At 50.6% G+C, this 26,863-nt stretch overlaps 11 protein-coding genes across 11 annotated transcripts; 4 read left to right on the top strand and 7 right to left on the bottom strand.

The window, feature by feature from the left end:
• Positions 1 to 4: 4 nt before the first annotated feature.
• BDV14DRAFT_184286 (ribonuclease P protein subunit p40) lies at positions 5 to 1,764 on the bottom strand. The gene is made up of 7 exons (XM_073770486.1): positions 1,387 to 1,764; positions 1,185 to 1,329; positions 1,070 to 1,132; positions 918 to 1,019; positions 720 to 863; positions 323 to 665; positions 5 to 253 (listed from the first exon to the last, which is right to left on the bottom strand). The coding sequence occupies exons 1-7, from the start codon at positions 1,531 to 1,533 to the stop codon at positions 43 to 45; spliced, it is 1,155 nt and encodes a 384-aa protein (XP_073622621.1). The 5' UTR covers positions 1,534 to 1,764; the 3' UTR covers positions 5 to 42.
• A 324-nt stretch (positions 1,765 to 2,088) lies between these two features.
• BDV14DRAFT_193609 (WD repeat-containing protein) lies at positions 2,089 to 3,332 on the top strand (the record flags this gene model as incomplete). The annotated part of the gene is made up of 3 exons (XM_073771805.1): positions 2,089 to 2,207; positions 2,284 to 2,596; positions 2,661 to 3,332. The coding sequence occupies 3 exons, from the start codon at positions 2,089 to 2,091 to the stop codon at positions 3,330 to 3,332; spliced, it is 1,104 nt and encodes a 367-aa protein (XP_073622622.1).
• Positions 3,333 to 4,098: 766 nt separating this feature from the next.
• Positions 4,099 to 6,931, bottom strand: BDV14DRAFT_184292 (uncharacterized protein). Its single transcript, XM_073770487.1, has 5 exons — positions 6,395 to 6,931; positions 5,624 to 6,321; positions 5,237 to 5,556; positions 4,753 to 5,189; positions 4,099 to 4,697 (listed from the first exon to the last, which is right to left on the bottom strand). The coding sequence occupies exons 1-5, from the start codon at positions 6,750 to 6,752 to the stop codon at positions 4,588 to 4,590; spliced, it is 1,923 nt and encodes a 640-aa protein (XP_073622623.1). The 5' UTR covers positions 6,753 to 6,931; the 3' UTR covers positions 4,099 to 4,587.
• An 824-nt stretch (positions 6,932 to 7,755) lies between these two features.
• Positions 7,756 to 11,227, bottom strand: BDV14DRAFT_184298 (putative C6 transcription factor Prf). Its single transcript, XM_073770488.1, has 6 exons — positions 10,705 to 11,227; positions 10,352 to 10,643; positions 9,780 to 10,299; positions 9,238 to 9,729; positions 8,915 to 9,184; positions 7,756 to 8,851 (listed from the first exon to the last, which is right to left on the bottom strand). Exons 1-6 carry the CDS (start codon positions 11,015 to 11,017, stop codon positions 8,075 to 8,077), a joined length of 2,664 nt encoding a protein of 887 aa, XP_073622624.1. The 5' UTR covers positions 11,018 to 11,227; the 3' UTR covers positions 7,756 to 8,074.
• A 171-nt stretch (positions 11,228 to 11,398) lies between these two features.
• BDV14DRAFT_184300 (mitochondrial 54S ribosomal protein uL2m) lies at positions 11,399 to 13,112 on the bottom strand. The gene is made up of 2 exons (XM_073770489.1): positions 11,781 to 13,112; positions 11,399 to 11,728 (listed from the first exon to the last, which is right to left on the bottom strand). The coding sequence occupies exons 1-2, from the start codon at positions 12,921 to 12,923 to the stop codon at positions 11,627 to 11,629; spliced, it is 1,245 nt and encodes a 414-aa protein (XP_073622625.1). The 5' UTR covers positions 12,924 to 13,112; the 3' UTR covers positions 11,399 to 11,626.
• A 1,290-nt stretch (positions 13,113 to 14,402) lies between these two features.
• Positions 14,403 to 15,939, top strand: BDV14DRAFT_205487 (B-type cyclin nimE; the record flags this gene model as incomplete). Its single annotated transcript, XM_073774740.1, has 3 exons — positions 14,403 to 15,599; positions 15,651 to 15,789; positions 15,842 to 15,939. The coding sequence occupies 3 exons, from the start codon at positions 14,403 to 14,405 to the stop codon at positions 15,937 to 15,939; spliced, it is 1,434 nt and encodes a 477-aa protein (XP_073622626.1).
• A 468-nt stretch (positions 15,940 to 16,407) lies between these two features.
• BDV14DRAFT_212244 (HIT-like domain-containing protein) lies at positions 16,408 to 17,300 on the top strand (the record flags this gene model as incomplete). The annotated part of the gene is made up of 3 exons (XM_073776271.1): positions 16,408 to 16,750; positions 16,829 to 16,976; positions 17,038 to 17,300. The coding sequence occupies exons 1-3, from the start codon at positions 16,451 to 16,453 to the stop codon at positions 17,298 to 17,300; spliced, it is 711 nt and encodes a 236-aa protein (XP_073622627.1). The 5' UTR covers positions 16,408 to 16,450.
• Positions 17,301 to 17,429: 129 nt separating this feature from the next.
• BDV14DRAFT_193615 (uncharacterized protein) lies at positions 17,430 to 22,876 on the bottom strand (the record flags this gene model as incomplete). Its single annotated transcript, XM_073771806.1, has 12 exons — positions 17,430 to 17,483; positions 17,541 to 17,665; positions 17,732 to 17,937; positions 18,044 to 18,888; positions 19,033 to 19,155; positions 19,872 to 20,051; positions 20,104 to 20,658; positions 20,708 to 21,021; positions 21,091 to 21,326; positions 21,386 to 21,473; positions 21,656 to 22,274; positions 22,448 to 22,876. The coding sequence occupies 12 exons, from the start codon at positions 22,874 to 22,876 to the stop codon at positions 17,430 to 17,432; spliced, it is 3,774 nt and encodes a 1,257-aa protein (XP_073622628.1).
• A 437-nt stretch (positions 22,877 to 23,313) lies between these two features.
• On the top strand, positions 23,314 to 24,075 carry BDV14DRAFT_205492 (RWD domain-containing protein; the record flags this gene model as incomplete). The annotated part of the gene is made up of 2 exons (XM_073774741.1): positions 23,314 to 23,380; positions 23,432 to 24,075. 2 exons carry the CDS (start codon positions 23,314 to 23,316, stop codon positions 24,073 to 24,075), a joined length of 711 nt encoding a protein of 236 aa, XP_073622629.1.
• Positions 24,076 to 24,293: 218 nt separating this feature from the next.
• On the bottom strand, positions 24,294 to 25,457 carry BDV14DRAFT_160269 (LYR motif-containing protein). Its single transcript, XM_073766749.1, has 3 exons — positions 25,395 to 25,457; positions 25,173 to 25,333; positions 24,294 to 25,123 (listed from the first exon to the last, which is right to left on the bottom strand). Exons 1-3 carry the CDS (start codon positions 25,441 to 25,443, stop codon positions 24,494 to 24,496), a joined length of 840 nt encoding a protein of 279 aa, XP_073622630.1. The 5' UTR covers positions 25,444 to 25,457; the 3' UTR covers positions 24,294 to 24,493.
• Positions 25,458 to 25,737: 280 nt separating this feature from the next.
• On the bottom strand, positions 25,738 to 26,863 carry BDV14DRAFT_184317 (E2 ubiquitin-conjugating protein MMS2). The gene is made up of 5 exons (XM_073770490.1): positions 26,512 to 26,863; positions 26,365 to 26,444; positions 26,176 to 26,301; positions 26,038 to 26,117; positions 25,738 to 25,989 (listed from the first exon to the last, which is right to left on the bottom strand). Exons 1-5 carry the CDS (start codon positions 26,582 to 26,584, stop codon positions 25,929 to 25,931), a joined length of 420 nt encoding a protein of 139 aa, XP_073622631.1. The 5' UTR covers positions 26,585 to 26,863; the 3' UTR covers positions 25,738 to 25,928.

Below are 26,863 nucleotides of genomic sequence, written 5' to 3' on the forward strand. Positions count from 1 at the left end.
TGTGGGGGTTATTTGAGTTCATTGCATTGCCGATGCTTACTATCATTGTAAAACTGAAGCGCCAACGTACTCCCAGCTGATGAAGAGACGGCCTTCTTTGGTCTGGTCCTTCTCCACAGTTTCATCGCCGGTACTAGAGCTCCCGGTAGGTAGGACCATGATAGTATAGCCATCTTTACCCTCTACTGCGTCTCTGGCGAGGGCGCTTGCGGAGAGAGAGAACCAAGCACTCGCATTATGAGCCGTTTCTCGGCTAGATTTACAGTGAAAAGTTCAGTATGTTCCAGGCTTCGTAGTTTTGGGGTAAGTATGGTAGACGTACAATAGCGTGATGAACAACTGCGTGATCCATTTTGGTGGAATAAAGCCCTGCCATTTGAGGCTAATTAGATCGGACGGTTTCGGTTCTGTACCGTCTATCTCTGGGGCATCGTATCGACACAGATAAGAGTCTATATCGTCTTCTGCGGAAACTCGTTGTGAGCCGAGCGATAGCAGGGCTAGCCATTCGGAAATCTCGCCCAGGGTAACGCGCAACTCTGGCTCCGGGGTACTATTTGTAATCTGAAGTTCTGAGAATGAGGGCGTGGTGATGTTGTTGTGCGTTGTCTGAACTGGCTCACAGGAGCGGATCTCGGGGTTGAGCTGCTTTAGAGGTGTATCACCTTAGTCCTGTTAGCATGACCCAAGATATGAAGCCAAAAGAGTAGGTTTATTACCTTCAGCTATGCCTGTGTCCGCCTCCAGGTCGAAGAATAACCAAGGCACATGCTCATTCAGAACATTCTGGAATGCCCACTCTATCCTCTGAAACCCTTTTTTGCCGTGCAGCATTGATGGCAATCTGAGGTTCAGTTCGATGACTGCGTACATTAGTCTGTGAAAATACCAAATGGAAAAGACAGTATATGACGCACGGAATCTCTCCTTTGCATGTTTCTTTCCCCCTGTGCGGATAGGCTTCCCTGTCAGGCCGGTCTTTTCATAGACTTCCTTTCCGAGCTCTAGCTTGAGAACACCTAGGTACAACGTCAGTAAGGAATATCGCTAAAGAAACTTTTTTTATTACCATCATGCAGCATAAAGGTACTATCCCGTCCCCTTCTACCCTGGGACAGCATGAGGATGTTCCCTGACGACGGTGGTTAGCAGGGGTACCTAAGACGACATAGTAGGATAGGTACCTGTTTTGATGTACTTGTTGAAGAAGTCGCCTTCAAGCAAAGACGATAGGCTCGTAGATAGACGAGCATATCGGAGCTTCTGCAGCTTGGAGTCCAGTGATCCTCCAATTGAGGAGTAGATATCCTTCGGCATGGTGACTTCGAGCTTGACATCTGGTTAGCAATTTCCCGCCATCGACAGTTTTGGCAAGATAGGACATACCGTATGTACAAAGGGATGTCCCTGAATCGCCGAGAATGGAGACTTCTTAGGAGGCTGCTTGGGGTCGAGAAACTGGGGCAGCTGGGCCACAGTGGTGTAGTATTTTTCGAGCGCCGAGGCGGCGTCGTCGTCTTCTAAACCAAACATTTCTGTTTCTCAGTTGGGGACTGGATGCAATTATGCCAGGAGCATCAAGCGCGGTGTGAGCTGGAGAAGTATGTTTAGCGAAGGGCTTCTTGTTAAGATTTTATATCGATTGTCAAAAGTCAATCATAGCACAAGTCTTGAGTGTGTACACGTTTCGAACAGTGTTATTGCTTCTCCCCTTTTGTAGAATATCGAATCCAAGCTCTCAGAAAGCGGTTAGGAGTGGTGAGACATAGATGTAGATGCATCAAAATGCAGACAGACTCCAGACTTTGGATATGTTGTCTGCCTCAGGCAGTAAGGCATCACTGTCACGGGCGAGGCTCTTCAGAATGATTGGCGATGATCCGCGCAGGTACAGTCCGTTCTCTACTTCCCAAGCTTCAACCTCGCCGACTTCTCACCAATCCGTGTGCATATACCGCTGTTGCACTTCCATTCTCGATCTTATTGCACCCAGCGCCCAATCGCGACTTTTACGGAGAGAATCTCCGCGTTCAACTGCCCGTCGGGGCAACGCTACAAACTCCACAGCTACAACGGCAGCAACGAAGAATGGCGCCCCCTCCTGCACGACGCAATCTTGTCGCCAAAGAGCGCTTCAGCTTCGCATTCGGATCGCTCAGGACACAAAGCTATCATGACCCTGCCGCCAAGGGTCCGGGATCTCACACGTACGTCTCCAGCGCTATTGCGACTGTCAATCAATGCACCGCGGCGCAAAAGCTCATGCTCATAGGGACGCCATAGAATTCGCACAATTGCATGGAACCCAACAGGTCAATTAATTGCTACGGGGTCCGTCGACCGTACTCTTCGAATCTGGAACCCCGAACGATCACATCCAAAGTACTCTACTGAGCTCCGCGGTCATACCGGAGCTATCGAAAAGGTCGTCTTCAACCCAACGCGCGAGTCAGAGCTAGCTAGCTGTTCCAGCGACGGCACAGTACGGATATGGGATGTACGCTCAAAGACATGCGTGAGCCGTCTTGATGTCGGCGGGGAGGCCTTTACTTTGTCTTGGTCTGCCGACGGCCGCGTCCTGCTGGCTGGGAGAAAGGTGAGCTATCACCTAGACGCAAACATATAGATCCCGCAACTGACGCATTCCTTGCCAATAACAGGACGACACACTGGTTCCAATCTCCGTCGAAGCCCCCTCATCACCATACTTCTCCGCCGGCGAACCACTAGCCAAATCAACCATTTACAAAACCCTCGACTCCCACCGTCAACCCATCCAGACCAACGCAACCACCTTCTCCCACCACATCCCACCCCTCGATTCCTCCTCACAAAACTATCACCTCTTCGCAACAACCGGCGAAGGCACCGTAAAAATAATCTCCTACCCCTCCTTCAACACAATCCACACTCTCCACGCCCACACCTCCGCATGCCTCTCCATCGCCCTCGCCCCCACAGCCCGCTACCTCGCCATCGGCGGCAGCGACGCCCTAATCTCCCTCTGGGACACAACAGACTGGATCTGCAAGCGGACCGTCTCAAGTTCCAACGGCGGCGCCGTGCGCGGCGTAAGCTTTAGCTTCGACGGGCGGTTCATCTGCGGCGCGTGCGACGAGCCCGGGTGTGGAGGGAACGGGATCGAGATATTCCACGCTGAGACTGGCGAAAGCGTGCATACTGTGTCTACGGGTGGTGGTTCGAATCAGGGCATCCCGGCTGTCGCGTGGCATCCTAGTCGGTATTGGTTGGCTTATTCGGCGACGCCGGATTTGTCGGGGCATGGGGGGTTGAGGATTGTGGGGGCTGCTGGGGGTGGTGGGGGGCTATAAATTTGATCTGCTATCTGCATGGTATACTGGTCAGAGCTCAGGGCTGTTTGTTTTGTCGGTCGGGATACTGATGTGGTTATGCGGTTAAGATGCGGAGTAAATCTGGGTGACGGCGAAAAGAACACGGTCGTGCGTGGCCTTTAGTGTAGAACTTGTGGCCTTTGCGCAGAGCAGCACGCGTACATCATGATTTTCTCGAAGTAGAATAAATAGCTAGCCAGACTCCAAGCCAGACAGCCTAAGTGGTCCTGGTATCAAATGTCTTGTTACCAACTTGTTGGGTTTTCTAAACAAAGTCTATCCAGCGAATTCATACTTATTTTTTGCTAAAGGTTAGGAGGCAATATTTTTGCAGGATTTAATCCAGGTTAAGGGATCCAGTCTGCGACAACCTAATGCCATCACGACTGCCTAGGTGGCCAGGCGGAAGCAAGTCATGTTCCTCAAGCACCCGCAGATGCAAAGTATGATAATTAACTCTAGAATCTTGCCCAAAGTATTAAGAAGAGCAATTGGGTGGTATAACTTAGGCAGGCAAAAGTCTTGGGGAGCTGCCTTGCGCAGAACAGTGGTTATGGAGGTCTGGAAGTGGTATGGGTTATAGCCAAGTCGAATGCATACATTAAACAGGGCTGTGAGAATGGATATGAATAGTAGAATGGTTTTTGTAGTATTGCCGGATTTTTTTCGGGGATAGCTTCTGGCCTTGGTGCTTTATCAGAAAGCGCTCGCTTGATGGCTTTGATCACATCCTCCTCATTAATGTCGGGGAACTGAGATCTTGGGTAGGGTCACGTTCACGTCTCTGTACCTACGTCGGAGAGGCCGGCTGGGAGCTCCAGGAAGACAGCCTTGCGGAGTATGTCGACTTTTGCTTCCGCGGTAGAGTTTCCCGACGGAGGGTAGGGATGACGCCTTCGTGGCCCGCCTGTCAACGATCTCTGACCCATTTCCTGAGCATCCAGAGTCCGCAAGGCCCCTGGTCGACTATCTGATAGACTCAACGGTAATAGCCCTGTCGAGAGGCTCGCTTGCCAATTTTTCCTTTCCGATTATGGACCTTACCGGAGTAGATGGCCCACACGTCCTCCGCATGCGTGATTCGCCAGCATGTTGGAGCTCTAGGTGCAGAGGATTTCCTTCAATCCAGAGCCGCAATTAGTGGTATAGTATATTACTGGATCCGAAAATTCCCTTTTGTATAAGATTTGCTAATGGTCCCCTCATACGTTGCCATATAATAATGGAGCTAGTCCTAATTGTGGAGAGGAACAGAAAACAAAGGACGCATTTGATGATCATACACTTTCAAATCAGAATAACAATTGGTAAAGACGGCAGTCCAGAGGTTCTGCTCGGAATATGCTATTATGATGTTAGTAGGATGAGTGGGAATAACAGCAATATGAGAGAAACATACGACGTGTAGGGGAAGAGGAAGCACAGTTGATAATAACCCAATCTACAACCTTCTTCTCCTGCAACCAGGAAAAGTATTTCCCTCCCGGATAGAATCGGGAGATATGTTCATCAACGCGATCATAATCCCGAAGCAACTCGATGGCCCACTGCTTCTGTGGAATGTAAAAGTCAACTCGACCATTACCACTCCTTGACCATTCACTGCAGAGAGGTACGCCGATGCCTGCCACGTTGCAAAATGCCCTATAAAATTCATCCTGGTATTGTGCCTCCATGGGCCTGGGTTTTGCTGCAGTCGAGATTTTCTTGCCTTCAGCAGCATGTCTCAGGCTAATCTTTGAAAAATTTTCGAGAACCTCCCGGCATAATGTACGTAACTGGTCGAATCTGTCGGGTAAATGCTTCGGCTTGTTGCCCATGAACCATTCAAGCCATCTAAGACAGGGTCAGATTAAGACAAGGAATACTAAATAAGAACTTACACTTCATGCAAGCGCGACGGCAGGACAGCAACATCATGTATTAGTGGTATCTGTCCTTCGGCTATCCGGTGAACCCAGCCTCTCTCGTAGCATTTCCGCATAACCGCATCATCAATATCGAATGGTATGCTTCCATTGACTAAAATCTTGCCCAATGCATCAGCAACTTCAGATGTAAGGCGCCGTCCTCTAGGAAAGGAGCGATAAACAGCATGGTTCGCGAGAAACCTAAAGAAATCATTCTCATCCATCAAAACTTCAAGAACATGATCCATCGTGATTGTACGGATCTTTTTGTGTTTGAGGAGATTACGATGCCGCTGAACTCGAGTTAGTTGCATAAGCAAGCTTAACACTCTCTGGGTTAGAATTTAGAACGGTACATACATTCTGAAGAAAATCGACCATGGCTGTCACCCCTCCGGGATGCCCATTTGTCAGGTCATATATGTAGTCCATAGCTGCCTTATCAATTGTGAAGGGTTCATCGAATTTGTTTGTCGTCAGAAGTGATACAACTTCACAAAATTCATCTTCTGTGTAAAACAAGCCAATATTTGGCGAATCTTTGCCAACTTGAGGGGTCAGTGTAATGCGCTGCGCGGGACCAAAGGTAACCGGAGTAAATCCATTTTCATTATCGTCTTCCTCCACACCTGTCGAAGGGCTTCCGTAGGAACAGAAAAGACAAATCTTTATATCTTTGTCTTCCCCAGACCTTCGGTTCTTGATGACCGTGTTCCAGAAGTAGGTGTCCCGGTATGAACCCTGAGCTTCATCAATAAGAATTACAGTGTTTGCAGGAACAGATTTCCACGTTTTATCGAATTCAGGATATTTTTGTTGCAGGTGCAAGCCGAATCGAGTCCAAGGGTCTCCACTTTGGGAAGCTTCCAGTGGTTCCCAGGTCTCGAGTAAAAACGCCTTTCTATTGTTCGTGAGGTAGTAGTCCAGCAGCAGTTGGGACAGGACCGTTTTCCCGCTGGCTGGTGTCCCGCGTATGTGAATAACATTTTGAGAATCAACGGCGGCTGCAAGTTTTGACACCGTATCCTGGCGTAAACATCTCGTTTCATACCTAGTAGCTATTTATTTTTACAGACTGTCAGCTCTTGACTATGGCCTCTGAGGGGACAGGATCTGAGTATGCACACTTACATCCCAAGGAGTGCTGTTGCGTGTAATTAGGATTGCCGGCAGATGCTGATGATTCGGTCGGAGAGGATTCGGTCGGAGAGGATTCAGTCGGAGGTGGTTCATTATCAGCAGCCCGGTGTTCTTTAAGTAAATGATGACACGTCTTTGTCTTACATATCAACAGTTCAAAGTTTACTCCATGTTCCAGTAAAAAAAGACCTCGTGAACATGCACATCGAGTCCCGTTCTCGATAACTGTACATGGACCTGAATTCATTGCGTAAGTGGCTGGAAGGGCGTTTTCCTTTAAAGTGTAGTCGATTTCCCTGGGGGGAGTCAAAGGGACAGAGAAAGGTTGGAGAGATGAGTGAGAAATCATCCTTTGAAAGTTTGGGGGACATAGGATAGCAGAAATTGATGTGAGAGTTGACTGTAATCAGAAGACATCGCAATCAAACAGGAAGATATGACAGACAGGATCCAATACGAAGTATCAAAGATAAGACACTTTACATTTCACCCACCTGATATAAAAAAGGAGAAAAGTTACGATATAATGAAAGGTCTTGAGGAAGAAGTTAAATGAAGTTGTCACCTTTCGCAAGTGACAGAATCAAGCTCACCGCCTCCACGTACCTATCAGGCCGCCTTCCCGAAAGTGGTAAAACCCACTCCACACAGATTTATGGGTCGGGGCAGCACTCTGTCAAAATGCGGGAGTCTGTCTCACTACTGTTATATCAGTTACTTGTTAACATTATAACTTGAGCAGGCACTTGAATATAACTAAAATCTACCAAGATATCGACAAAACGGCCATATTTATAGCCTCATTTTCGACCCCTTTTGAACACTACTCCCGAATGTGCGGTCCGCAAGCGAGCTGCAAGGGCTGCTGGGCTCGCCAGCGTTGAAGCTCGCGATGTTTCCTGACTGGCACGCAGGGTAGGGATCTCGTGGAGACCTAGCATCTTGATGGAGCATCGTGTGACTGCTTGAGAAGGGCCTTGGTGGGGCTATCTGTAGTGATATGGAAGGGCTGATGTAATGACAAAAACGCCTCAAGTTGGTTCGAGTCGAGAAGCCGTCAAAGGGTGGTGATATAGCATTGACTATCTTAGAGGTGGGCGTTGAGATAGCTTTGTAGATTATGCACCACGAATGCTAAGCGGCAGAGAGTCGCTTTCCCTAAGAAGGAACGCTATGCCAGATCCAGTAGTTCATCATCACCGCAGACTACGAAGTACTTGTCATGTCGGATATGGCGCCATATACTATACGACGGGATACTATACCATATACGTATTTCAGAATGGAAGCGCGTGAGACATGAAGCGCGTGCTGACATATCCTACCCAGCTAGTCTGAGTCAGACAATAAATGTAGCTCTAGAGACGAGATTGTCTTATTATCATTACTATGTATGTGGTCAGGACAGCCATCAACGAACCGGGCCAGACCATATCCAAAATCGATGCCGACCCGATTCATTCCAGAATCCAAAATCTACCTTCAAAACTCCAAAGCAACCAGAGCAAGAGCAGAGACCAGTCCACCCGCAGCGCAAACCAAAAACTCCAACCGTCCCGTCCGAAGTCTCCAAATACCAAGTCATTAATACAGTCAGATCATCATATGTAATTATTTGTATGTACGTACGGAGCCGCACGGCAGGAGTGGAGTCCGTTCGAGAAAAACAGATCACGGGTTAGTCCATCCTCCGGAACCACCCAGGATTTGAGCCCACTGCGCGCTATTGAACCCGTCCATATCCGTTGTCATGAGGTCAATAGCTTCGGCGCTCGGGTCGTTGGGGTCACCTGTGCCGGTGAGATTTATTGGGAAGTCCCACGGTGACGGTATGTTCTGCTGCTGCGGCTGTTGTTGCTGCTGTTGCTGTTGGACTCGAGCCTGCGCTTGCGCTTGCGTCTGGGTGCGGTCTCCGTTACCAGCCGTGGACTCTGGGATACCCATTGAGAAGAGAGCAGGATTTCGGACGTCGTTGGGGTATTGGGGGAAGGGGTTCGGTCCGTCGACGTCGCCTGCTCCTGTTCTTGCTGGAGCTGCGGTGTCCCGAGGGGCAGTACTTGATGAAGTCTGGGAATTCGTCTGTTTTGGCGACGAGCGGTCTGAATCGTTTCTCATGAAGGATGGAGTAGAGGAAGAGTTTATAGTTGAGGGGGTGGTGCTTTCAGGTGCGGAGTTAGTGACGTCGTGGAAGCGGGATGGGGGTTCGACGTCGAAGAGCACGCCGGTTGCGGTGGTGTTGCTCATTGCCGGAATGAATGGTGCTTTGCTGAAGCCTGGGAGGTTGCTTGTTGTCGCGAGGGGCGGCACTGTGGATGAGACGGTAGAGGGTTGTGGTCGACGCGGTGCTGCTCGCGGGCGGTTGGGGAGGCAAACGGGGAGATTAGCCCTGTTGAGAAACTCGGGCTGGTTGCCAAGGGGGCGATGGAGGGTGCCGCTATGGGGGGCAGTCTGGAGTAAAGGAGTTAATAATGTTGTTTCTCGTGAAACCACTGGTATCTGTAGTGGACATACCTCTCCATATGTATGGTTCCCGAAGAAGTCCCTTCGTGATTGAGTGCTATTCGTTGGCAGCCGGATATCTTGGAAAGCTGTACCCTCAATGTCGACTTCAAGCTGGACGAGGAACGATTCGGTGAGGGGGTTTTGATTCTTCAGAGCGTCGAGAACAGCAAAGACGAATTGCAGTGAAGAGCGGGCGGCTGTATCGTCCGGGCGGAACTTGAGGTACTGTACAAAGACGCGAGCCGCGACATAGACACAGAATGAGATGAAGGGGTTCATCTGGAACGTAGCAATCAGCTGCTGTTGTAACATATGCAGTTTGGTCAACCTACCTTGCTCATATCCATTGAGCTGACCATTTTCATGATGCTCGAGATTTGATCGGCTGCAACAATGCATCTCCGTTTACTCTCAAGAATGATTTGTTCAGGCATGCTGTTTTTCTCGGCCTTGTAAATTGCCGCTTGATGAAGGCAAATCGTGGATGTGTGGACAGCCAGGTTACAAAAGAGGACATTAGCATCGCCCACTCCCGCAGGAAGCCGCAGGTGGCTCGGCATTGACAGCGCAAAGTGCAATAGAATGTTATCGTGCGACCTATGCCGCTGCCAGAAAACGCCGTTGAGATCATTGTCATTGTCCTGCGGCTCCGGGCGATGGAGATGGGTGAGGTTTCGGCCTAGCAAGCATGAGACAAATGCAACGCTCGCAAACGGCGATAGCGTTGCTAGATCCTCGCCTAGTAGAAGAGCGTTAAGGCACGAGGTTTTTTCTGATTTGCCGTTGACGAATGATTCTTCGCTCGCTGGGAGGTTGGTCATAATCTGTTTAACGTTAGTCTTGTCATGAAAGCGCTTTGATATGATAAACTGACATCTCGCTCGTCTATACAAGTAGGCCAGCCAGTCCCGATACTGGCGTACCTGTCGACGGAAAACGCCATCCAGAAGACTCTCCGTCGCTCCTCCTCTTCCGTCCAGTCTCTCGGCGGTGGTAAGCACTGCTTTACCTCGAGACCCTCTCCATCCAAGCGATGTAAGCCAAGCATGACGGCCAATCTCGAAGCCGATCCAGTGCTCAACCATGCCCTGGGAAAGAACATCATTTTGTACTCGTAGCAGCCAATGAGAAGCCAGGTCTGACAATGCGTGAGAGTCAAAATGGTCTCCCCAAGTCCCTTCATTTGGTCCAACTCAATGTATTTTCGAGCACGCTGGTAAAAGAGTGCATGCAGATTAGAGTACTTGTCACTGACGGCGGCGGCATGGGCCCAGACGATGTATTGTAAGCATGCTGGAGGCCGCGAGCTGGGTGCGAAGTCCATCGCAGCCATGTATCGAGGACGGTGTATAATCGGTATGAATGCATGGGTCTTTTCGAAGTATATCTGGTTCCTGGGAAGGTATGAGAGGTGCGCCCATAAAGGTATGTAGGCATTATACATACAGCTCATCTATAACCTCGCGCGCCGGGAAAGGTTCCTCCAAGCCCAAACTAATCATCCCCCAATCAAAGTTGTGGGCTGGATCCAGCTCCTCTGGTGTAAAGGACGTATTCGGGCCGGGCATTGGTTGGGCTTTTATTGGCGATATCGAATTGGTCATGCTGTTACCCATTACGTGCATTTCAGCACCTGTAGGTTTGTCCGGCAGTGTAACGGGGAAGGTGTGTTCCTGGTGATGCTGCGGCGGCGCACTGGAACTGGGTTCCTGGGTCTTCAACATTGTCTCGACTTGCGCTGTGGTTGAGAAGCCGCATTAGCACCTATTCCATAACTAGAGAGACCCGACGCAACGCACCTAATCGGGCTTCTAATTGCTTCACGTATCCCCGCTTCGGACCACTCTTCTTCCTCGCTTCATCATATGTACAATCATGACCTAACCGCGAGCACGTCCCGCAGCTGGGTTTCCCCCCATCGCACCTCAGTTTCCGCCGGCGACAGACCGCACATGCGATGCGCTTGGGACGGGGCACGTAGCTGCTGTCGCCATTACCGAGACCAGCGGCGGCTTGAGCGGAGTATTGATCTGGAATACTTTGTCCGGAATGCAAAGGGGGAATCTCAAAATTGATCTGCGGCTGGCCTTGATCGTCGAGATAGCCCGCCATGGCGTTGTCGAGGCCGTTGTCGTGGGGCACGGCGCTTGGGGCGAGACTGGAGGAGCTGCAGGTCTTGAGAGTCAGTCGAGAGACTCGAGAGGTGCTCAGCCTCGATCACTGAGTGAAAGTGGACAAGTCTGGAGACCCCGCATAGAGAAAAAAGTAAAGCGACAGCGGGTTGGGAGATAAAGTGGATGAATAATGAATCATGAAAGTCGATTGTCGAGACTTGCAAGGAATCCGCAGGCAGCACTGCGCCACGACGGGCCCTCGTTCTTGGGCGCCATTCTGCGGATACGAGACGCCACGCTTTGCAGCCGACAACCACAGTTATATACTACCTCTGTTATCATTCAGTTTTACTTCTCGACTACAGCTCCTTAAGGGTATATCAGGCAGACATGTAATTATTCTAGCCCATACTGTACATAACAACCCAAATCAACGCCGCAGAACAAAGTGAGACTCTGCGAAATGCAGAGAAACCCTGAGACGTACAAGAACATGCCCTGCGTTGAATAGTACTAGAAATAGTAGATAGACATTCGTATAATACAATAGTTACAAACGGGGAAACAGCGATCCCGTAAACCCCAAGCGAAACGAACGGAAACATGTCTAGCTGTATCCTCTGCGACGCTTGCCCTGGTTGCGAACTCTGGGAGTGACAACAGCCTTGTTGATCTTCCACTTGGGCCGAGTCTTCCAGCCACCTTTCGTCTGTATAATCAGTTAGTATGCTGTAATTGTTGCGAAGCAGAGATTCACATACCAGTCTACCCCAAGGACTCTTCGGGTCAACGTTACCCTTAGACTTTCCTCGTCCACCACCGTGAGGGTGGTCCATGGCGTTCATGGCAAGACCACGGACTGTCGGCCGAATATTGAGCCATCTTGATCGTCCTGCCTTACCGAGCTGGGCATACTCGTACAGGGGGTTGCTAGCAACACCAATGGTAGAACAGCAGTCCTTGTGAATGAGGCGAACCTCACCACTTTGAAGACGGATCGTGACATGCTGAAGAGTGCGCTCACGATAATATCTCTCGCTCTTCGTCAAAGGCTTCTTCTTCTTTTTCTTCTCGTTGCCGTCCTTGTCGAATTCCACCAGACTTTCCTCACTCTCCTTGTCGGCTGCCGCAATTTGGTTGACACCTTTAGAAATCACTGTTGCGTATGTTCCCGCACCACGACAGAGCTGTCCTCCCTTGCCGGGTTGCAGGCCAACATTGTATATGAGCGATCCAACTGGGACCATGTGCAACGGCAGACAGTTTCCTCTCCAGGCGGTTCTCGCAGCCAACACACCAGGGTCAACAGTTCCTCCCATGCTCTTCCACAGATCTTCAGGAATACCAGCCATGTAACTCTGTACAACATCACCTGCTCGCATACCGTCTGAAGCTAGAATATAGCTCAGCTTCTGGGTCTCCTGGCTGCGAACAAGCGCAATGTGTGCACTCCGCCCGGGGTCGTGTTCGATGCGTTCAACGAGATGCGGTCCAGGAGCTTGTCTGAGAAAATCGACTGTTCGGATTCGACGCTTGTGACCACCACCGTGATGGCGGACAGTGATCCGACCGGTGTTATTGCGACCTCCTTTACTGTGACCTCGTTTGGGAAACGTCAACTTGTGTACCGGACGGCCTTTCCACAGGTGACTGTTATCGGGCCTCCGTAGATGACGGGTACCGGGGGTGCGCGGAGTGTATTTTTTCACGGTAAGGAGGGTATCCTGGCGGAGAGGAGGAGGAGCCATGGCAGTGCCATAGGCGGCGGTCGCCGGTGAAGCATCGGCGTGAGGAGGAGACTCTGTATTTTTCTGGACATCGGTAGAGTATGCGCGGGGTGTTAGAGATGGCAAGCATCGAAATGGGAGTCGAATGCCCCGGAGGGCGACCCTCTGTTGAAGCATATTGCACGATATGCTCTGTGGAAGGGAGATGCTCAGAAGGGTCCAGTTGGGCCCTAATGTGCAGAATGGTACAAATGAGATTGAGCGATTATTGGCCGACCATTCCCTGACACCAAGCAGAGTAGATCAAGCCCAGCGGGGTGGTTGTTGGGTGGGCGTGACGACTGGTAACTGCCAACAGCACCTCCGGTTCGGCTGAGCAAAAATGTCGCCGGACGATTCGCGGATGTGGCTGTGCTAACTGTCATGTGATCTGCACCGCCCTGCATCAGGTACCGTGGCTGGTGATCAGACTCGGACCAGGTCACGGGATCACGCGTGTCGAGCTTTGAGCAGTGGTTGCCTAGCAACGGGCTGTTGTTTGGGCGATCGTGCCGCGCCGCATCACGAGTCTGGCGCGTTTGCGTTCAACCTCATCGCCAGGACAACTTCCGCGCTCCGCTGCTCTTGCTGCCCTGACCGTACTATTACCACATTACAACGCCATTCTGCTGCGTTTTTTGAGCTCGTGTCACACCAATTTACGCTTCCATACAGTACGGACATTAAAGAGCCGGAGGCAGCCTTCATCTTGACTGCTTTCCCCCTCTTTTCTCTCCCTTTCCTCTTCACTATCACGAACATCGTCTTTCTCACTCCTCAAGAGCTCTTTCGAAAGCCAATCCGACGTATAGAAGCAAATACCAGGGCCAAGCTGCACATACGAGAACATACTCGAGCAGCTCTGACGACATCACCGCTCGCGACGTGACCGGGTTGTGGTGTGGGGCATCAGTCTTTCCCAGCCAGGCTGACCTTTCCACGCTAAACAGTAGGGCCAAACATCGCCTGTGCCCTGTCAACTGGCCTACCGTCTTTTCCTAACATCCACCCCCCCATCAACATACCTTCAAGAACAGCTCCTACTTCACGCATCCTAATTGCTTCCACTATATCCTCTCGCGTTCTTGTTCATATTTTATTTTCTTGTTCTTGATATACCCTCTGCCAGCATTCTTTCGTGTTGTTAGAGCGAGCTGCGCGTCCTGAACACTACGTGATTGTCCTCGATCGAGTGCCCAATCGATATCAACAAACCCTATATACGACGTTCAGTCAAGCCGTTACACATTCCTCTCGGCTGATCCCTTCGATTCTGCGTTATATCGACCGATTGCTGGAAGGTCGACATACTCGCGCTTGGTACGTGCGCCAATGCTGCTGTCCCCTGGGTATTTGGGCTCCACCAGGGAATGCTGACTGAACACCAGCGACGTGCATTTACAGAACCACATTACCCCCAACCTACCTTCCTTTTCTCCGTCGAGGGCTTTTCTTTGCACCTCGCGCCCTTGTCATTATGCCTCCGGTAAGCCTTTTTCTTTTTATTTAGACGCGTCACGAATCAGATATACGATTGGTTCGCCTGGTCGACGCGAAGACCCTTTCGCTAATTGAAAGGTCACTGCCCAGGCCCGGAACCTCCGCACACGAGGCGCGATGAACGAGAACGATGAGAACGGCCCGTCAACGCGGGTAACCCGCGCGAAGGCCGCTGCTCTGACGACCGACGCCCCTGCTGCCAACGGCGCCCTCAAGAAACCCCTTCAGACAAAGAAAGCCGCCACTGGCGCTGCTGGCACTCAAAGAAAACGTGCCGCTCTTGGTGATGTCAGCAATGTCGGTAAAGCGGACAATGGCGAGACTAAGGACGCGAAGAAAGCCACAAGCAAGACTGGCCTCACATCGAAAGCTACCATGCAGGCGGGAGGTGTCCAGAAGCTCAGCCGTAACAACTCGTCTCGCACCGCATTAGGAGCCAAGGAAAACAATGCGAAGAAACCTGTCCCTGAGGCCAAGCGCCCTGGAAGTGGCTCCGGAATGGGAAGTGCCATGAAGCGAACCTCGAGCCAGAAATCTCTTCAGGAGAAGACATACCAAGAAGAACCCCCACGCAAAAAGGTCGACATTGAGAAGGTTGAGAAGCAGACTGAGGTTGTTCCCGTGAAAGACAATGCCAGATCACGAACACACACGGAGGAGCTCGCCAAGGATCCTCAAGATCTTGTTGCAGACCTAGACACCGAGGACCTGGATGACCCCTTGATGGCGGCTGAGTACGTAGTTGAGATTTTCGATTACCTTCGTGATCTAGAGATGGAGACCCTGCCGAACCCTGACTACATTGATCACCAACCCGACCTGGAATGGAAGATGCGCGGCATCCTCGTTGACTGGCTCATTGAGGTTCACACTCGCTTCCGCCTTCTGCCTGAAACTCTCTTCCTCGCTGTCAACCTTATCGATCGTTTCTTGTCCGCCGAAGTCGTCGCCCTGGACCGCCTCCAATTGGTTGGTGTGGCTGCTATGTTCATTGCCTCTAAATACGAAGAAGTCCTCTCACCACACGTCGCCAACTTCAGCCACGTTGCCGACGAGACCTTTTCTGATAAGGAAATTCTGGACGCCGAACGTCACATCCTCGCAACCCTCGAGTACAACATGAGCTACCCCAACCCCATGAACTTCTTGCGTCGTATCTCCAAGGCCGACAACTACGATATTCAGACGCGTACCCTCGGAAAGTACTTGATGGAAATTAGTCTCCTCGATCACAGGTTCCTTGGCTTCCCTCAAAGCCAGGTTGGTGCTGCAGCCATGTACTTGGCTCGCCTTATCTTGGACCGTGGTCCTTGGGTAAGTTCGCCCAAACTTCATTGTAGTAACCTGTTTACTAATCATGTATAGGATGCCACCCTCGCTCACTATGCCGGATATACCGAGGAAGAGATCGACCCTGTCTTCCGATTGATGGTCGACTACCTCCACCGTCCCGTCTGCCACGAAGCGTTCTTCAAGAAGTACGCCAGCAAGAAGTTCCTCAAGGGTGAGTCTTGGATACTTTTAGGGTGTTACGTACACATGTTAACATCAACTAGCCTCCATCATGACCCGACAATGGGCCAAGAAATACCACCATGTTTACATCGACAGTGCACTCACAGAGCCATACAGCTCCCTCAAAGATCACGAATAGAGTAGAGATCGTCAGATCTTTCCTGTTTTTTGGGGTAGCCATGGGCTCGGAGTTGGTGTTTGATATGTTGGCATTTTGTTTGTGATGGGTTTAGGGTAGCTCTTGCATATGTTTACGACGGCAACCTGTTTCATTGCGGACATTGGCATTCTTCGGACTCACGGGGGTGTCTGGCGCTCTGGTTTATTTATTTTGCGAGCTTGCTTTTTCGTTCACTTCTCTATACACTTCTTGGGTGTGCTCGGGATGTTTCACCTTTGCTTAATTATATTCTCCCAAGTTCAGCGGTACCAATTCAATCCTGTTAAGCCAGATTCCAGCCATATTCAAAATTAAGCAAGGTCTTGCTGGTGACAGTGGTTTCTTTCACTGACTGCGCGTGTCAACCTCGAAATATATTTCGCGCGGAGGCGTGGCAACAACCGAGGCTGCCCCAACCCATCAACTTCCCTCTTCAAACTCTCCATTCTATATCCTCAGATCAGCAACCACACCACTAGATCCCAAGAGAATGCCTCCCTCATGCCCCTTCTGTAAGATTGCAGCCGCGCATCTGCCAGTCCCTCCAACATATTACCTCCCAACAACAGATTCGAGCCACCATGCCGAGTCCGCCAAGACCGCCTCACCTACACCTACACCAACAACAGCACTCAGTGCCGGCGAAGAAGGCCACGCCTTCCTGATCCTGTCAACGCATCATGTCCTTGCATTCCTGGACATCATGCCACTGACACAGGGCCATGTCCTCGTTGTCCCGAGACAGCACCATGAGAAGCTCGGCGAGGTGGGGGTGAGGATTAGTCGAGAGGTGAGTAGTGTACTCTGTTTGGCTAAGCATCTAGGTAGACGTACTCATTAGAGAACTTTGAAATTGACTGTGATACAGCTTGGAACATGGCTCCCCATCCTCTCGCGCGCAATAATGCGCACTGTATTCAAGGAGAGTACGACGGAGCCCGACCCAAACTCAGATTCAGATAGAGATTCTACTCTTACGGATGAGAGTTGGCATTGGAATATTGTTCAGAATAACGGTACTGCATACCCTATTTAGTTACCCGTTTTTCTATGACAGTATATTGATACTCGTTGTAGGCGCCGGCGCCGCCCAGGTCGTTCCCCATGTGCACTTCCATATTGTGCCGCGTCCGCCGCTGGGGGTTGCGTCGACGGGGGCAAAGATGAGTTTTATTATGTTTGGGAGGGGGTCGAGGGAGGACCTTGATGATGATGAGGCGGAGAATTTGGTTGCCGCTTTGAGGGAGGGTGTTGCGAGGGAAGTTGTTAGGGTGAAGGAGGTGGAGGGGATTGATTTGGAGGCGGAGTTTGGTGGTGGTGGGGAGAAGGGGAGGTTATAGATTATAATCGAGTTTGATTACATGATATGCTATGATTTTAATTTATTTTGGCCGTTTTAAGACTCGGAGGGGCATGCTATTTTATGTTCGGATACACTCAGTCAGGTAGATGTTCAAGGGTAGAGGCGGTTATTGTGCAGTCGGCGGTGGGTGTCTTTTTTTCTTCGGAGTCGTTGTGAAATACTGTATGAGTTAGTATATGCTTCAAAAGAGACACAGAAAGACAAGGAAGGAACGTACTATTCTTCGGAAAGCGTTTAGATCATCAGCGGATACGCCCGCAGCATCACCCTTCTGGCGCGCTTGTGACATATCGGACAAGACACCCTCAGGCAGTCTTTGGTATGTGATCAGTCGCCGTGCCCCTAGATGGGCAACGAATTAGCCGGATCTAATATGAATGGGTATTCAGCAAGATCAATGGTGCCTACAGTTGCCAAAGTCCTGCGTAGAGACACTGAGGACTTCTAGGTTCTCCTGCATGGGAACTAGAAATTCGACCTCGTCATCGTTGGCCGTTGGCATCCACATGCATAGACGACCGCCTGTGACGAGAGTCCGCGCAGCAAAGGCAAGGATGTCGTTCATCATGGCCTCGAAGCCGTATGGCTTCTTAGGGGCGATGAAACCCGGCCGGCTAGAGAACGATTAGTTGAGGGTCAAAAAATAAGGGGAATAAAACATGCAGATGAGCAGAAACACCGTCGATAAAGACTTCCTTATTACCATTGGGGTTCCGCGACCCCAGAACCCGGAGACCTTCGCGGACTCCATATGGTGGATCGCAGACGATGCCGTCTAGGAATTGCCGGTTCAATAGAGGTGTATTCGTCAAGTCGGAGGTGAACATGTCGCCGAAGTTGTTGCTGAGCCCGTACTGTTGGAAGTTGTATTGTACGCCTGTAGTCTTCCACTTGTCCATTTCCTTCCCCCGGAAGCTGCGCCCATCAATATCAGAGCCAAACGTGAGAGCGCCGAAATGAGCCGCTGCAACACAGAAACTACCTGTTCCAACAAACGGGTCATAAAACAATTTCCCAGGTGCAGCACAAGCCATATTGGCAGTCACCAGGCTCAACTCAGCATCCATGGATGTGGTGCTGATATACTTTCGCTTTTTCAAGTCGTACTTTTGAATGACCTCGCGACTGCCTTCTGCAATCCAGCGACCCAAATAGACATTCGCTGGGTCTGGCCCTCGAACCCAGGCTGCCTGAGGTTTTGATTCCGTCTTCTGCACAGCATCCGGATTGTGCGTAGTATCATAGAATTGCTCCATCACCCAGAAGTCTTCAACGGGATTCTTCAGATTGATAGGGCCTTCAAACCCCACGTACCCAAACGACTGAATGATCTCGGTCTTTTGATTCTGTTCACGCTTCGCGGCGAATGTTTCCACCGTAAACTTGAACGGAGTGTGCTTGTACCGCTCAAACAGGTGCCCTGCCCGCCTGCGGACGTCGGCATGGAGGTCTTCATATGTGGTGCCGTGACCCCAGAGCTCGAAGATATCCCTTGCTAGAATGCTGCGGGAGATGATTGTTCGAGCGGCTTCTTCATTGGGAAGCCGTATAACACAATAGGGGGACTGGACGTTGTTAGTGATGCCCTACATACACTTTTTTTTTTCCCCGTTTGGCGGGGTACTTTTGTTACCCCGCGTTGACCATGAAAATTGCAAGATGCAACGCTCTCAAGGATTGCGGAAAAATCAGGGGACAAGAATACTCACTATTTCATCGTATGAGATGACCTCCAAGTCTATTTTGTGTAGACTTGCGAGTGCCTGGAGCTCCGGTTGTCGGAAGGTCTCGTGGGTTTGGGCGAAGCGGATGATGTATTCCATTCTTCGCCGCTCTTAGGGTTTTCTGCAGAATGTATTGGTGAAAATCTTTTCGCAAGATTGAATAACCGGATTAAAGGTGTAAACGGTCTCAGCAGGTGCTGGCTGAGGCTGTGGCGACGTGTTGAGAGGGTTGAATGTGGTATCAAGATTTTTTCCCAAAGAACGAAACGGAAGGTGGAGGGGTGACTGGCCACCATATAGAAAATACCAAATTTAGTATATTGATGTATAAAGATACTCATGGTTCAGTCTCATTCTCGTAGATAATCTGTTATGTTCAAGCAGGTCATGATCGTTCTATAAAATACAAACAAATGCCCTCTATTAGAGCTGAGTCTCAGCAACATGATTGCCATCCAGGCATGGGAATCTCGATGAAAAATGAAAGTAAACAGAATAAACAAAAACAACCACAGGAAACAGTAACCTTCCGACAACCCACCATACATATAAAATGACGCCATCCCTCAATAACCATCTGACCGTAAACTCCACCGCTATGCTCGCTTGAACACATGTCGTGAACCATATCCGAAGACAGGGGCAATGTCGACTTTTTCGTTGGGGGGTATCATGTCGTGCTTTAACTCCCACCCGGCCCGACGGCAAAGCTCGGACACCACTACGTCGCAATCGCCCAGCAAATCGATGTCGAAATTTGTATGCGTGACGGGCTATCCCAGGTTGTTAGTGATAAGAGGTGGCACTGGCGAGGAAGTACCTACCGTGCGAGAGATGTAAATTTGAGGTATGTTAGGTGGCAGAACACCTGGAACCTCTGCGACGGGCGCAACCTTCAACGAAGTTCCAATGACAATGACGAGGTCAACTTTGTCACGATCATGGTGGAGGAGGCGGTGCCCAAACTCATCGGGAAGATCTTCGCCAAAGAACGTAATGTCCGGCTGGGGAAAATGGTGTTAGCAGATGGCGTATGGCTGGTTATTGTCTACAAACCTTCATAACGCCTGGTGTGGGTATCTCATAATCATCATCATCAGATGAGTCCTCTCCATGTTTACTCCTGTCTCGGTGAATGCCTTTGCTGTTGCGCTTCCGCTTCTGTCCTTGAGGCTTCAGCGAATCTTCCGCAATCTGCTTACGGCATTGAGCGCACTCGGGAACAACCCCCTTCTTGATCTCGTCATAGATCTCGTCTCCAGCGACTTTGTATTGACACTTGACGCATGTGGCCTTGGCGAACGAGCCGTGACACTGCACAATGTTCTCCGGCAGCACACCGGCGTTGGCTTCGATGTTGTCAATGTTCTGGGTGTAGTTGGCGAGAAGCTTGCCCTTATCCTGGAGGAGACGAATAAATCCATGGGTTGGCGAGAACTTCTTTTCCGTAGGGAGGATATCCTTTGCAATGGAATAGAAGATACCTGGATCCTCGCGGAAGATTTGAATATCGAAGACTTCCTGAGGGTCACTGAGACCTAGATGCTCTAACTGCGAATAGAGTCCGGTGTCCTTCGATCTGAAATCAGGGATTCCAAGACTTGTAGAGATCTAGATACCGTCAGTATCTGTGAAAGTCAACCATGACCGTGATACTCACACCCGCACCAGTTAGAACAATGATATTCTTCGACTCCTTGAGCAACTTCGCCGCATCATCAACCGAGTTGTACTGGGGCAGTTTCTGACGCCTGGTGAACTCCCGAGAGATAGCAATGGCTAGCAGAGGATGATAGGCCTCGTCCGGCGCACCATCCAGGAACGCAGGAGGCAGTACTCCGAATGCAGTACAAAGCTTCTTTGCAGTCACCGTGTCACGAGCAATTGTCTCCTCCACAAACTGCGCTTTGCCGACCTCATGCAGTCTTTTCCGAAACTCAACAGCCTCATCGAGGGTACAGGCATCGGGAATTGCTAAGAAGAAAGAAGACACTGTCAGCGCGCTACATTTCGGACAAGAACTAGGGCATAGAGTTTCCTTACAGCCGTCACGGAGCTGCTCATCACGGATCATTTGAATGGCATCCTCGTAAAGAGACTCGGTCTCCCACTCATCATTCGATCCCTCGCTGTCCGTCTCGTACTCAGATTGGCTCAACGAGCCCTTTTCCTCCACCGCCACTGCGTTCTCAGACGGGGCGACCTCCGCGGCTTCGACCTCCACCAGCGGAGTCTTCAACGGCGGGCTTTCCCCACGGGGCGCTGAAACAAGGTCCATCCTGGAGAGGGGAATGAGAAACCTTCAGCAGCCTCTGTATATGCCGACTGAACCACTCACATTGAGCTTTTTGCCACGCCGTTAAGGGACGATTGGCTCTGCACCATTGTACGGACGCGTGATCGGAACGGGTTGACCCGCTCCGAGGCTGATAAGGCGTCTTATCTTCAGCTGATAGCGACAAGGTCGGCGGATCTCGGTCTTCTCGAGCATGCACATGAGCGTGAAGAGCATAACTTTTTCTATTTGCATTGGTATCATCATGGGGATATTCGTTCTATGTACATCATTATGAGTCGGCCATCTCATGGTCGCTATCTGAGTCAATACCCTCCCATTCCTCTTCACCTCCTTCGCCGTCCTCCGCGTTGCTCTCGTCGTCCATATCTTCTCCCAACTCCTTGTTCATAGTCTCGACTAGCTCGAGAGCATGTGCTTTCAGCCGGTCGTCCTCATACTGGATGTGATCATACAGCGTCAGACTCTGCTTGAGCCATTCTCTACTAGCGACAAGCGACGCCTGTCTCTTGGACTCCGGGCCCTCAGTCGAGCCCGCCTCTTCAGGATCCTTGGGGGCTTCACCCTTCTCAGCGAGAAGATTGAGACACCAACCTCCGAGGTACCAGGCCTCCACACTCTGGTCGTCCTCGAGGATAAGGCGCTCCAAAACCTCAAGGGCCTCGAGTAGCATCGAAACCTCCATCAAGAGACGGGAAAGACTGATTCTGGTTGGGAAATCAGGAACATTGGGGTCCTCTGGCGGCAAATCCTTCCACAACTCCAGACTCCGCGAGAGCGCTGCCTGCGCATCGTCTTCTCGTAGTTGCGAAATGCGAATCGACGCCAGCGTCTGTAGTACTTCTGGGGATTGAGGTTGAACAAGTAGGGCTTCTGTAATAAGGGCCTCGCAACGGCTCTCCGCATCTTTTTCCCACCTAGTGACAGTCAGCTTGAGCAAAAAGTAGTTTGGAGAACTAAGGTGACTCACGAAAGGTCTGTCATGTAGATCTCCGCGACACCGCAGAGAGCATTGGCCATCTTCCCCTTCTTCTCTTCCCGCTCCAACACCTCCGCAGGCCCTTCCTGCGTCTCCAACTGTTGAATTACATTCCGCAAAGCTACAACACCCTTCTCAAACCACTGAACACTATCCTTTCCACCAAGCTCACTCAATTGAGCGAGCCACAGGAATTTCTCCGCACCCCCACCCTCTGACTCGGGGATAGCGCCATTCGGATCGAGCTCAACCGCCTTCAAGAAATGTTGCTTCGCAAGCTCAATCTCGCCCAGCTCAACGTAGATCTCCGCGACGGCATTCAGACTCGAGAGCTGCGCGGGTGAATTGGCGGGTGCACTCTGGAGCGCCTGCTGTGCTTGTTCGAGCGCAGCATCGGCTTGACCTGTCTGTAAAAGGGTTGTCGCCTGCTCGAGCAGCTTGGCGGGGTCTTCGTTCATATTGCGTTTCGATATCGAGCCGCCGGCACTCAGAACGGACTTCTCGCGGGACTTTGTCTTCGAGGCTTTCTTCTTGTGAGGTCTGGGCTTCCCCATGGTAGGTAGGTATGGTTGGCGCAGAAAACGTACGCTGCGCTTTTTCTCCGGGGTATTATGTACTTGGATAGGGTATGCGAGGGACTCTAGTGGAGGATCGGGTATATATTTCGAAATTTGACTTGGAAGACTGTAAGAGTATGAAGACTGATGTAGATATTTTCCCAATGCGGGTGAAATAATTTTGGTCGCTTTTCTTATCTGTTTGCTCGGTTTGCATGAGGGACCATCAACGATTTGAACGAGACATGAGAATTGAGTCGAACGCCCTTAATGGTCAAATTCTACGTCGAAATATTCTGAACGCTCTTCCTGCCGCTGAAGAAGCTCTCGCTACTCTTCTATAACCCCCCAACTTGTAAATGCTGCAATAGCAAGATATTTGCTGCCCTCCGAACAAACTTTACAACCCCTCCTCAACCACCAACACCACCTAAATGGGTCGCGAAGACCAGACAGAAGAGCGCGAGGTGCTCGACTCCATCTTCCCAGAAGAAATCACAGGTGTGATCTTACTGATCTGCACGAATTAATCTTTACTTACCAAGTTCTTAGATATCTCGGACCTATCGTACCGGATATCAATCACGCTCGACCCTCCGGAGAACGACGAGCAGTCTGCCGACGCCGAACCCCCAATCCTCCTCCTCCAAGTCTCCTACCCCGAAGAGTACCCCGATGTAGCACCGGACCTTGAGCTTAGCGCGCCTCCCAACGCACCCAAACACCCCCGGCTAGATATCTCCGAAGACCGCGAGCGGCTGCTTGAGGCACTCCAGCCGACGATCGAAGAGAACATGGGGATGGCGATGGTATTTACGCTCGTTAGTGCGCTGAAGGAAAGTGCTGAGCTGCTTATGGCGGAGCGCGTCAATGCTGTGCATGCAGTCATGGAGATGGAGGCCGCACAGGCAGAAGAGGAAGAGAATAGGAAGTTCCAAGGGACTACGGTCAATCGGGAGACGTTCTTGGAGTGGCTGAACAACTTTAAGAAGGAGATGGAGGAAGAGGAAAGGAGAAGGAAGGAGGAGAAGGAGGCAGAAGACAAGAAGGGGACTAAGAAGGGGCTTGCGAAGGAGGAGAAGAAGCTTACGGGAAAGCAACTGTGGGAACGAGGTCTGGCTGGAAAGGCAGACTTTGATGAGGAGGATGAGGATGCTATGCCTGCTGCAGTGGAGAAGATGAAGATTGCAGCCTAGTGTATCTTTGTCCAACATAAGCTATAAAACATTGTCCTGGCGAATCGGGCTAATGTGATTATGAAACCACACTAGAAGCCAGGGTCGAGCGACACTGTGCTGGATCAAGTCTAAGATATCACTAGATGAGCGGCGAATTGGGAGATTCTGGCCCGACAGTAACTGCATAGTCCGAGCTGAATGGGGCACTACATTGACCGAGGACCCAGGACCTAGAAGATGACCTCCCAGCATGCTCTTTGGTGTGAGCTGACGCTGCGGGTGATGATGGCTAGTGCAGAGGCAGCATAGCTCATGACGGCCAGTTGCAGAAAGAAGTGGCCGGTGGATTTATCCGAAGGCTGTAGTATGGCTTTCCGAGGACCAGCGGAGGCAGTTTGGGGCGTGACATGTCTTGAATATGCTATGCGACAGCAAATCAGGTTTTTGCGCGTCTCTGTTCCTCCTCTTCTTCAGCCAACTTGCGCTCCGCAAGAACAATTTCCCACATTTTCTCAGAAAGCACCCTTCTTCTCTCGTTTTCGGATGTGACCAAGCGTTTGACATCATAAATTGCGTCCTCGACCGGGCCAGCCCAGGTTGCTTTTTCTCCCCCAGTTGTGAGTAGATCCCACTGGTCTTCATCGCCACCGAAGAGCACCTCTGATTCTAGTCTTTGCTGGCGATCGAGGACTTTTTGCCGCCTTTCCATCTTGCGTCTGATGAACCTGCTGAGGTTCTTTGGCTGCGGCTTTTTGGTACGCAAGAATGGAATGCCAGACGCATTGACAAGAACAGGGACCCGACGGCGACCGCTCACAACAGGTCTTGGGCGCGCCAATATGGGCGTTGCCTCCGGATGCCGTCGGTCCGTCTCTCGCTGAATCTGCCGGTTCTTCTCTGCCTTAACTTGCTTCAATGACGGTTGTTTCACCGGTCGTGCTGCGGTCAACATTTCCTGGGCTTCTCTTTTGCGTTGCTTGACCGACTGAGCTTCGTCAAGAATAGATAATATAAGACTGGTGTCTTTTGCATTGCCTTGGGAGGCTGAGTGTAGAAGGTCGAGAGCCTGCCGAGTTTAGCGATCGGACTTGAGAGGTAGGGTGTTTGCTTCATACTTCGTATCCAGCCTTGAGCGCATTTGCAGTTTGCGAGGGACTTTCAAGCCTCTTGTACTTGCGAAACCGTGTTTTGATATGCGATTGGGCCGACACGAGTTGCGGCGCGGTCTGCCGGAGGTCGTTACATCGTCGAAGGAGTGCCCGGTAGAGTGTCAAGCCTGATCATAGTTATATGTAAGCATACTAATAGTGGGCAAGTCAGAAGTCTATGAGACCTACACGCAAACCGGTGTGCAGATGAGTACTTAGGGATGACCACGCGATGCATTTTCTCCTCCGCATATTCGGGGTTGTGCTGCGGATGTCGGGGAATTTCAGGAACGACAATCGCTATGCAGTCACGTGCCATACCTATACAACAGCGGTTTCTAAAGAAGCAACGCCTACCATAAGGCTATCTGAGTAGGGTCAATTTGCTCAGACTATGTATAATATGGCTCTAGTTTTGTGGTTGATTTGAGGCTTTCACTCCTACCATTATCCGTCATAGTTCCCGTCGACCCTTGACTACAATTTGCCCGAGACAAGCGCCTACAGATTTGAGGGTACAAAAAATGCAGAAGCACAGTATCTTGTGTCGTTTGGAGGATTCATTGAAGACAGCTAGTTTAGTAGAGCTAGGCTGCGACGTTATCTGCCGCCATGCATAGAGAAACATGTTCTAACGTGTGAAGGAGTAGAAGCTAAGGAACCGGACGCAAACACCGACCAAGTACTCCGTTTTCAGCTCGTGATTCATTCAAGATGCAAAAGTTAGAAAGTCGAGCCCTCAGGAGGCTGAGGAAGCTTCTTATGTTGTGGCAGGGCCATGTACCTAACTTCGTGAGTATTATAACCGATGAGAGTGGTTCGGCTAACCCACCTTCTTAATTCAATCAAGACAGTCTCCATGGTATAGTTTCGCCTCCACTGGGCCAAGCATGGCAATTTGGCGGGGTCGACCTGATATCATCGCTTTAGCCGTCGTTGATTATTCCCTTTGGCTATTGGGATAACAAACCTTCCCTGACTGTGGATCAACGCATGGAATGTTGACGCGCGAGGTGAACTGGAGAGTGGGAGGACGATCAGGGTATTCAGGACCGCAGTGAATGTTGAGACTGTAAATTCTGTTCTCGTGGACGCTCTATAGATTTGGCATACCGGTATTAGCACACTTGATCCCCAATGAATATGAGGCACAACATACGTGAGGGGGACCGAGAACGGTTCCATTCCAGTTGGTCATCATCGTGTCCTCGCCATCAGCAAGACCGTAAGAGCAGGCCTCTGTGAGGTGAACAAAGAATGTCAGCTTAGTGATCTACATGGACATTCGGCTGTGTCGCAGGCTTACCTGCTCCCAATCCCTTCTCGCCTTTCTCAAGCTCCTCCAGGAGCCTGAAGTTTCTGGGGACTTCTGCAGACATTGCGAGCTAGACGCTATGAAGGTAGAGTCGGAGAAAAGAGAGAAGTAAACGAGGCGAAGAGTGAAAAAGAGGGGTGTTCAGCGGGAGAGAAATAATTCCAAGTAAATGAGGGGCTGTCGTCACAGGTCTTATCCGCCGATATCAAGCCATCAATGAAGAGGCCCCACGGTAATTCACTTACAGTACCCAATAAAAAGCGGGCAATTGATGGTTAATCAATACAGTGCTGCATGATACGCGGTCTCACGTGATGATAAGGAAGTGTGGGAAGTGATGGAT

This window comes from Aspergillus stella-maris (assembly GCF_047715825.1).
Source record: "Aspergillus stella-maris strain CBS 113639 unplaced genomic scaffold BDV14scaffold_97, whole genome shotgun sequence".
In the NCBI taxonomy this organism is placed as follows: domain Eukaryota; kingdom Fungi; phylum Ascomycota; class Eurotiomycetes; order Eurotiales; family Aspergillaceae; genus Aspergillus; species Aspergillus stella-maris.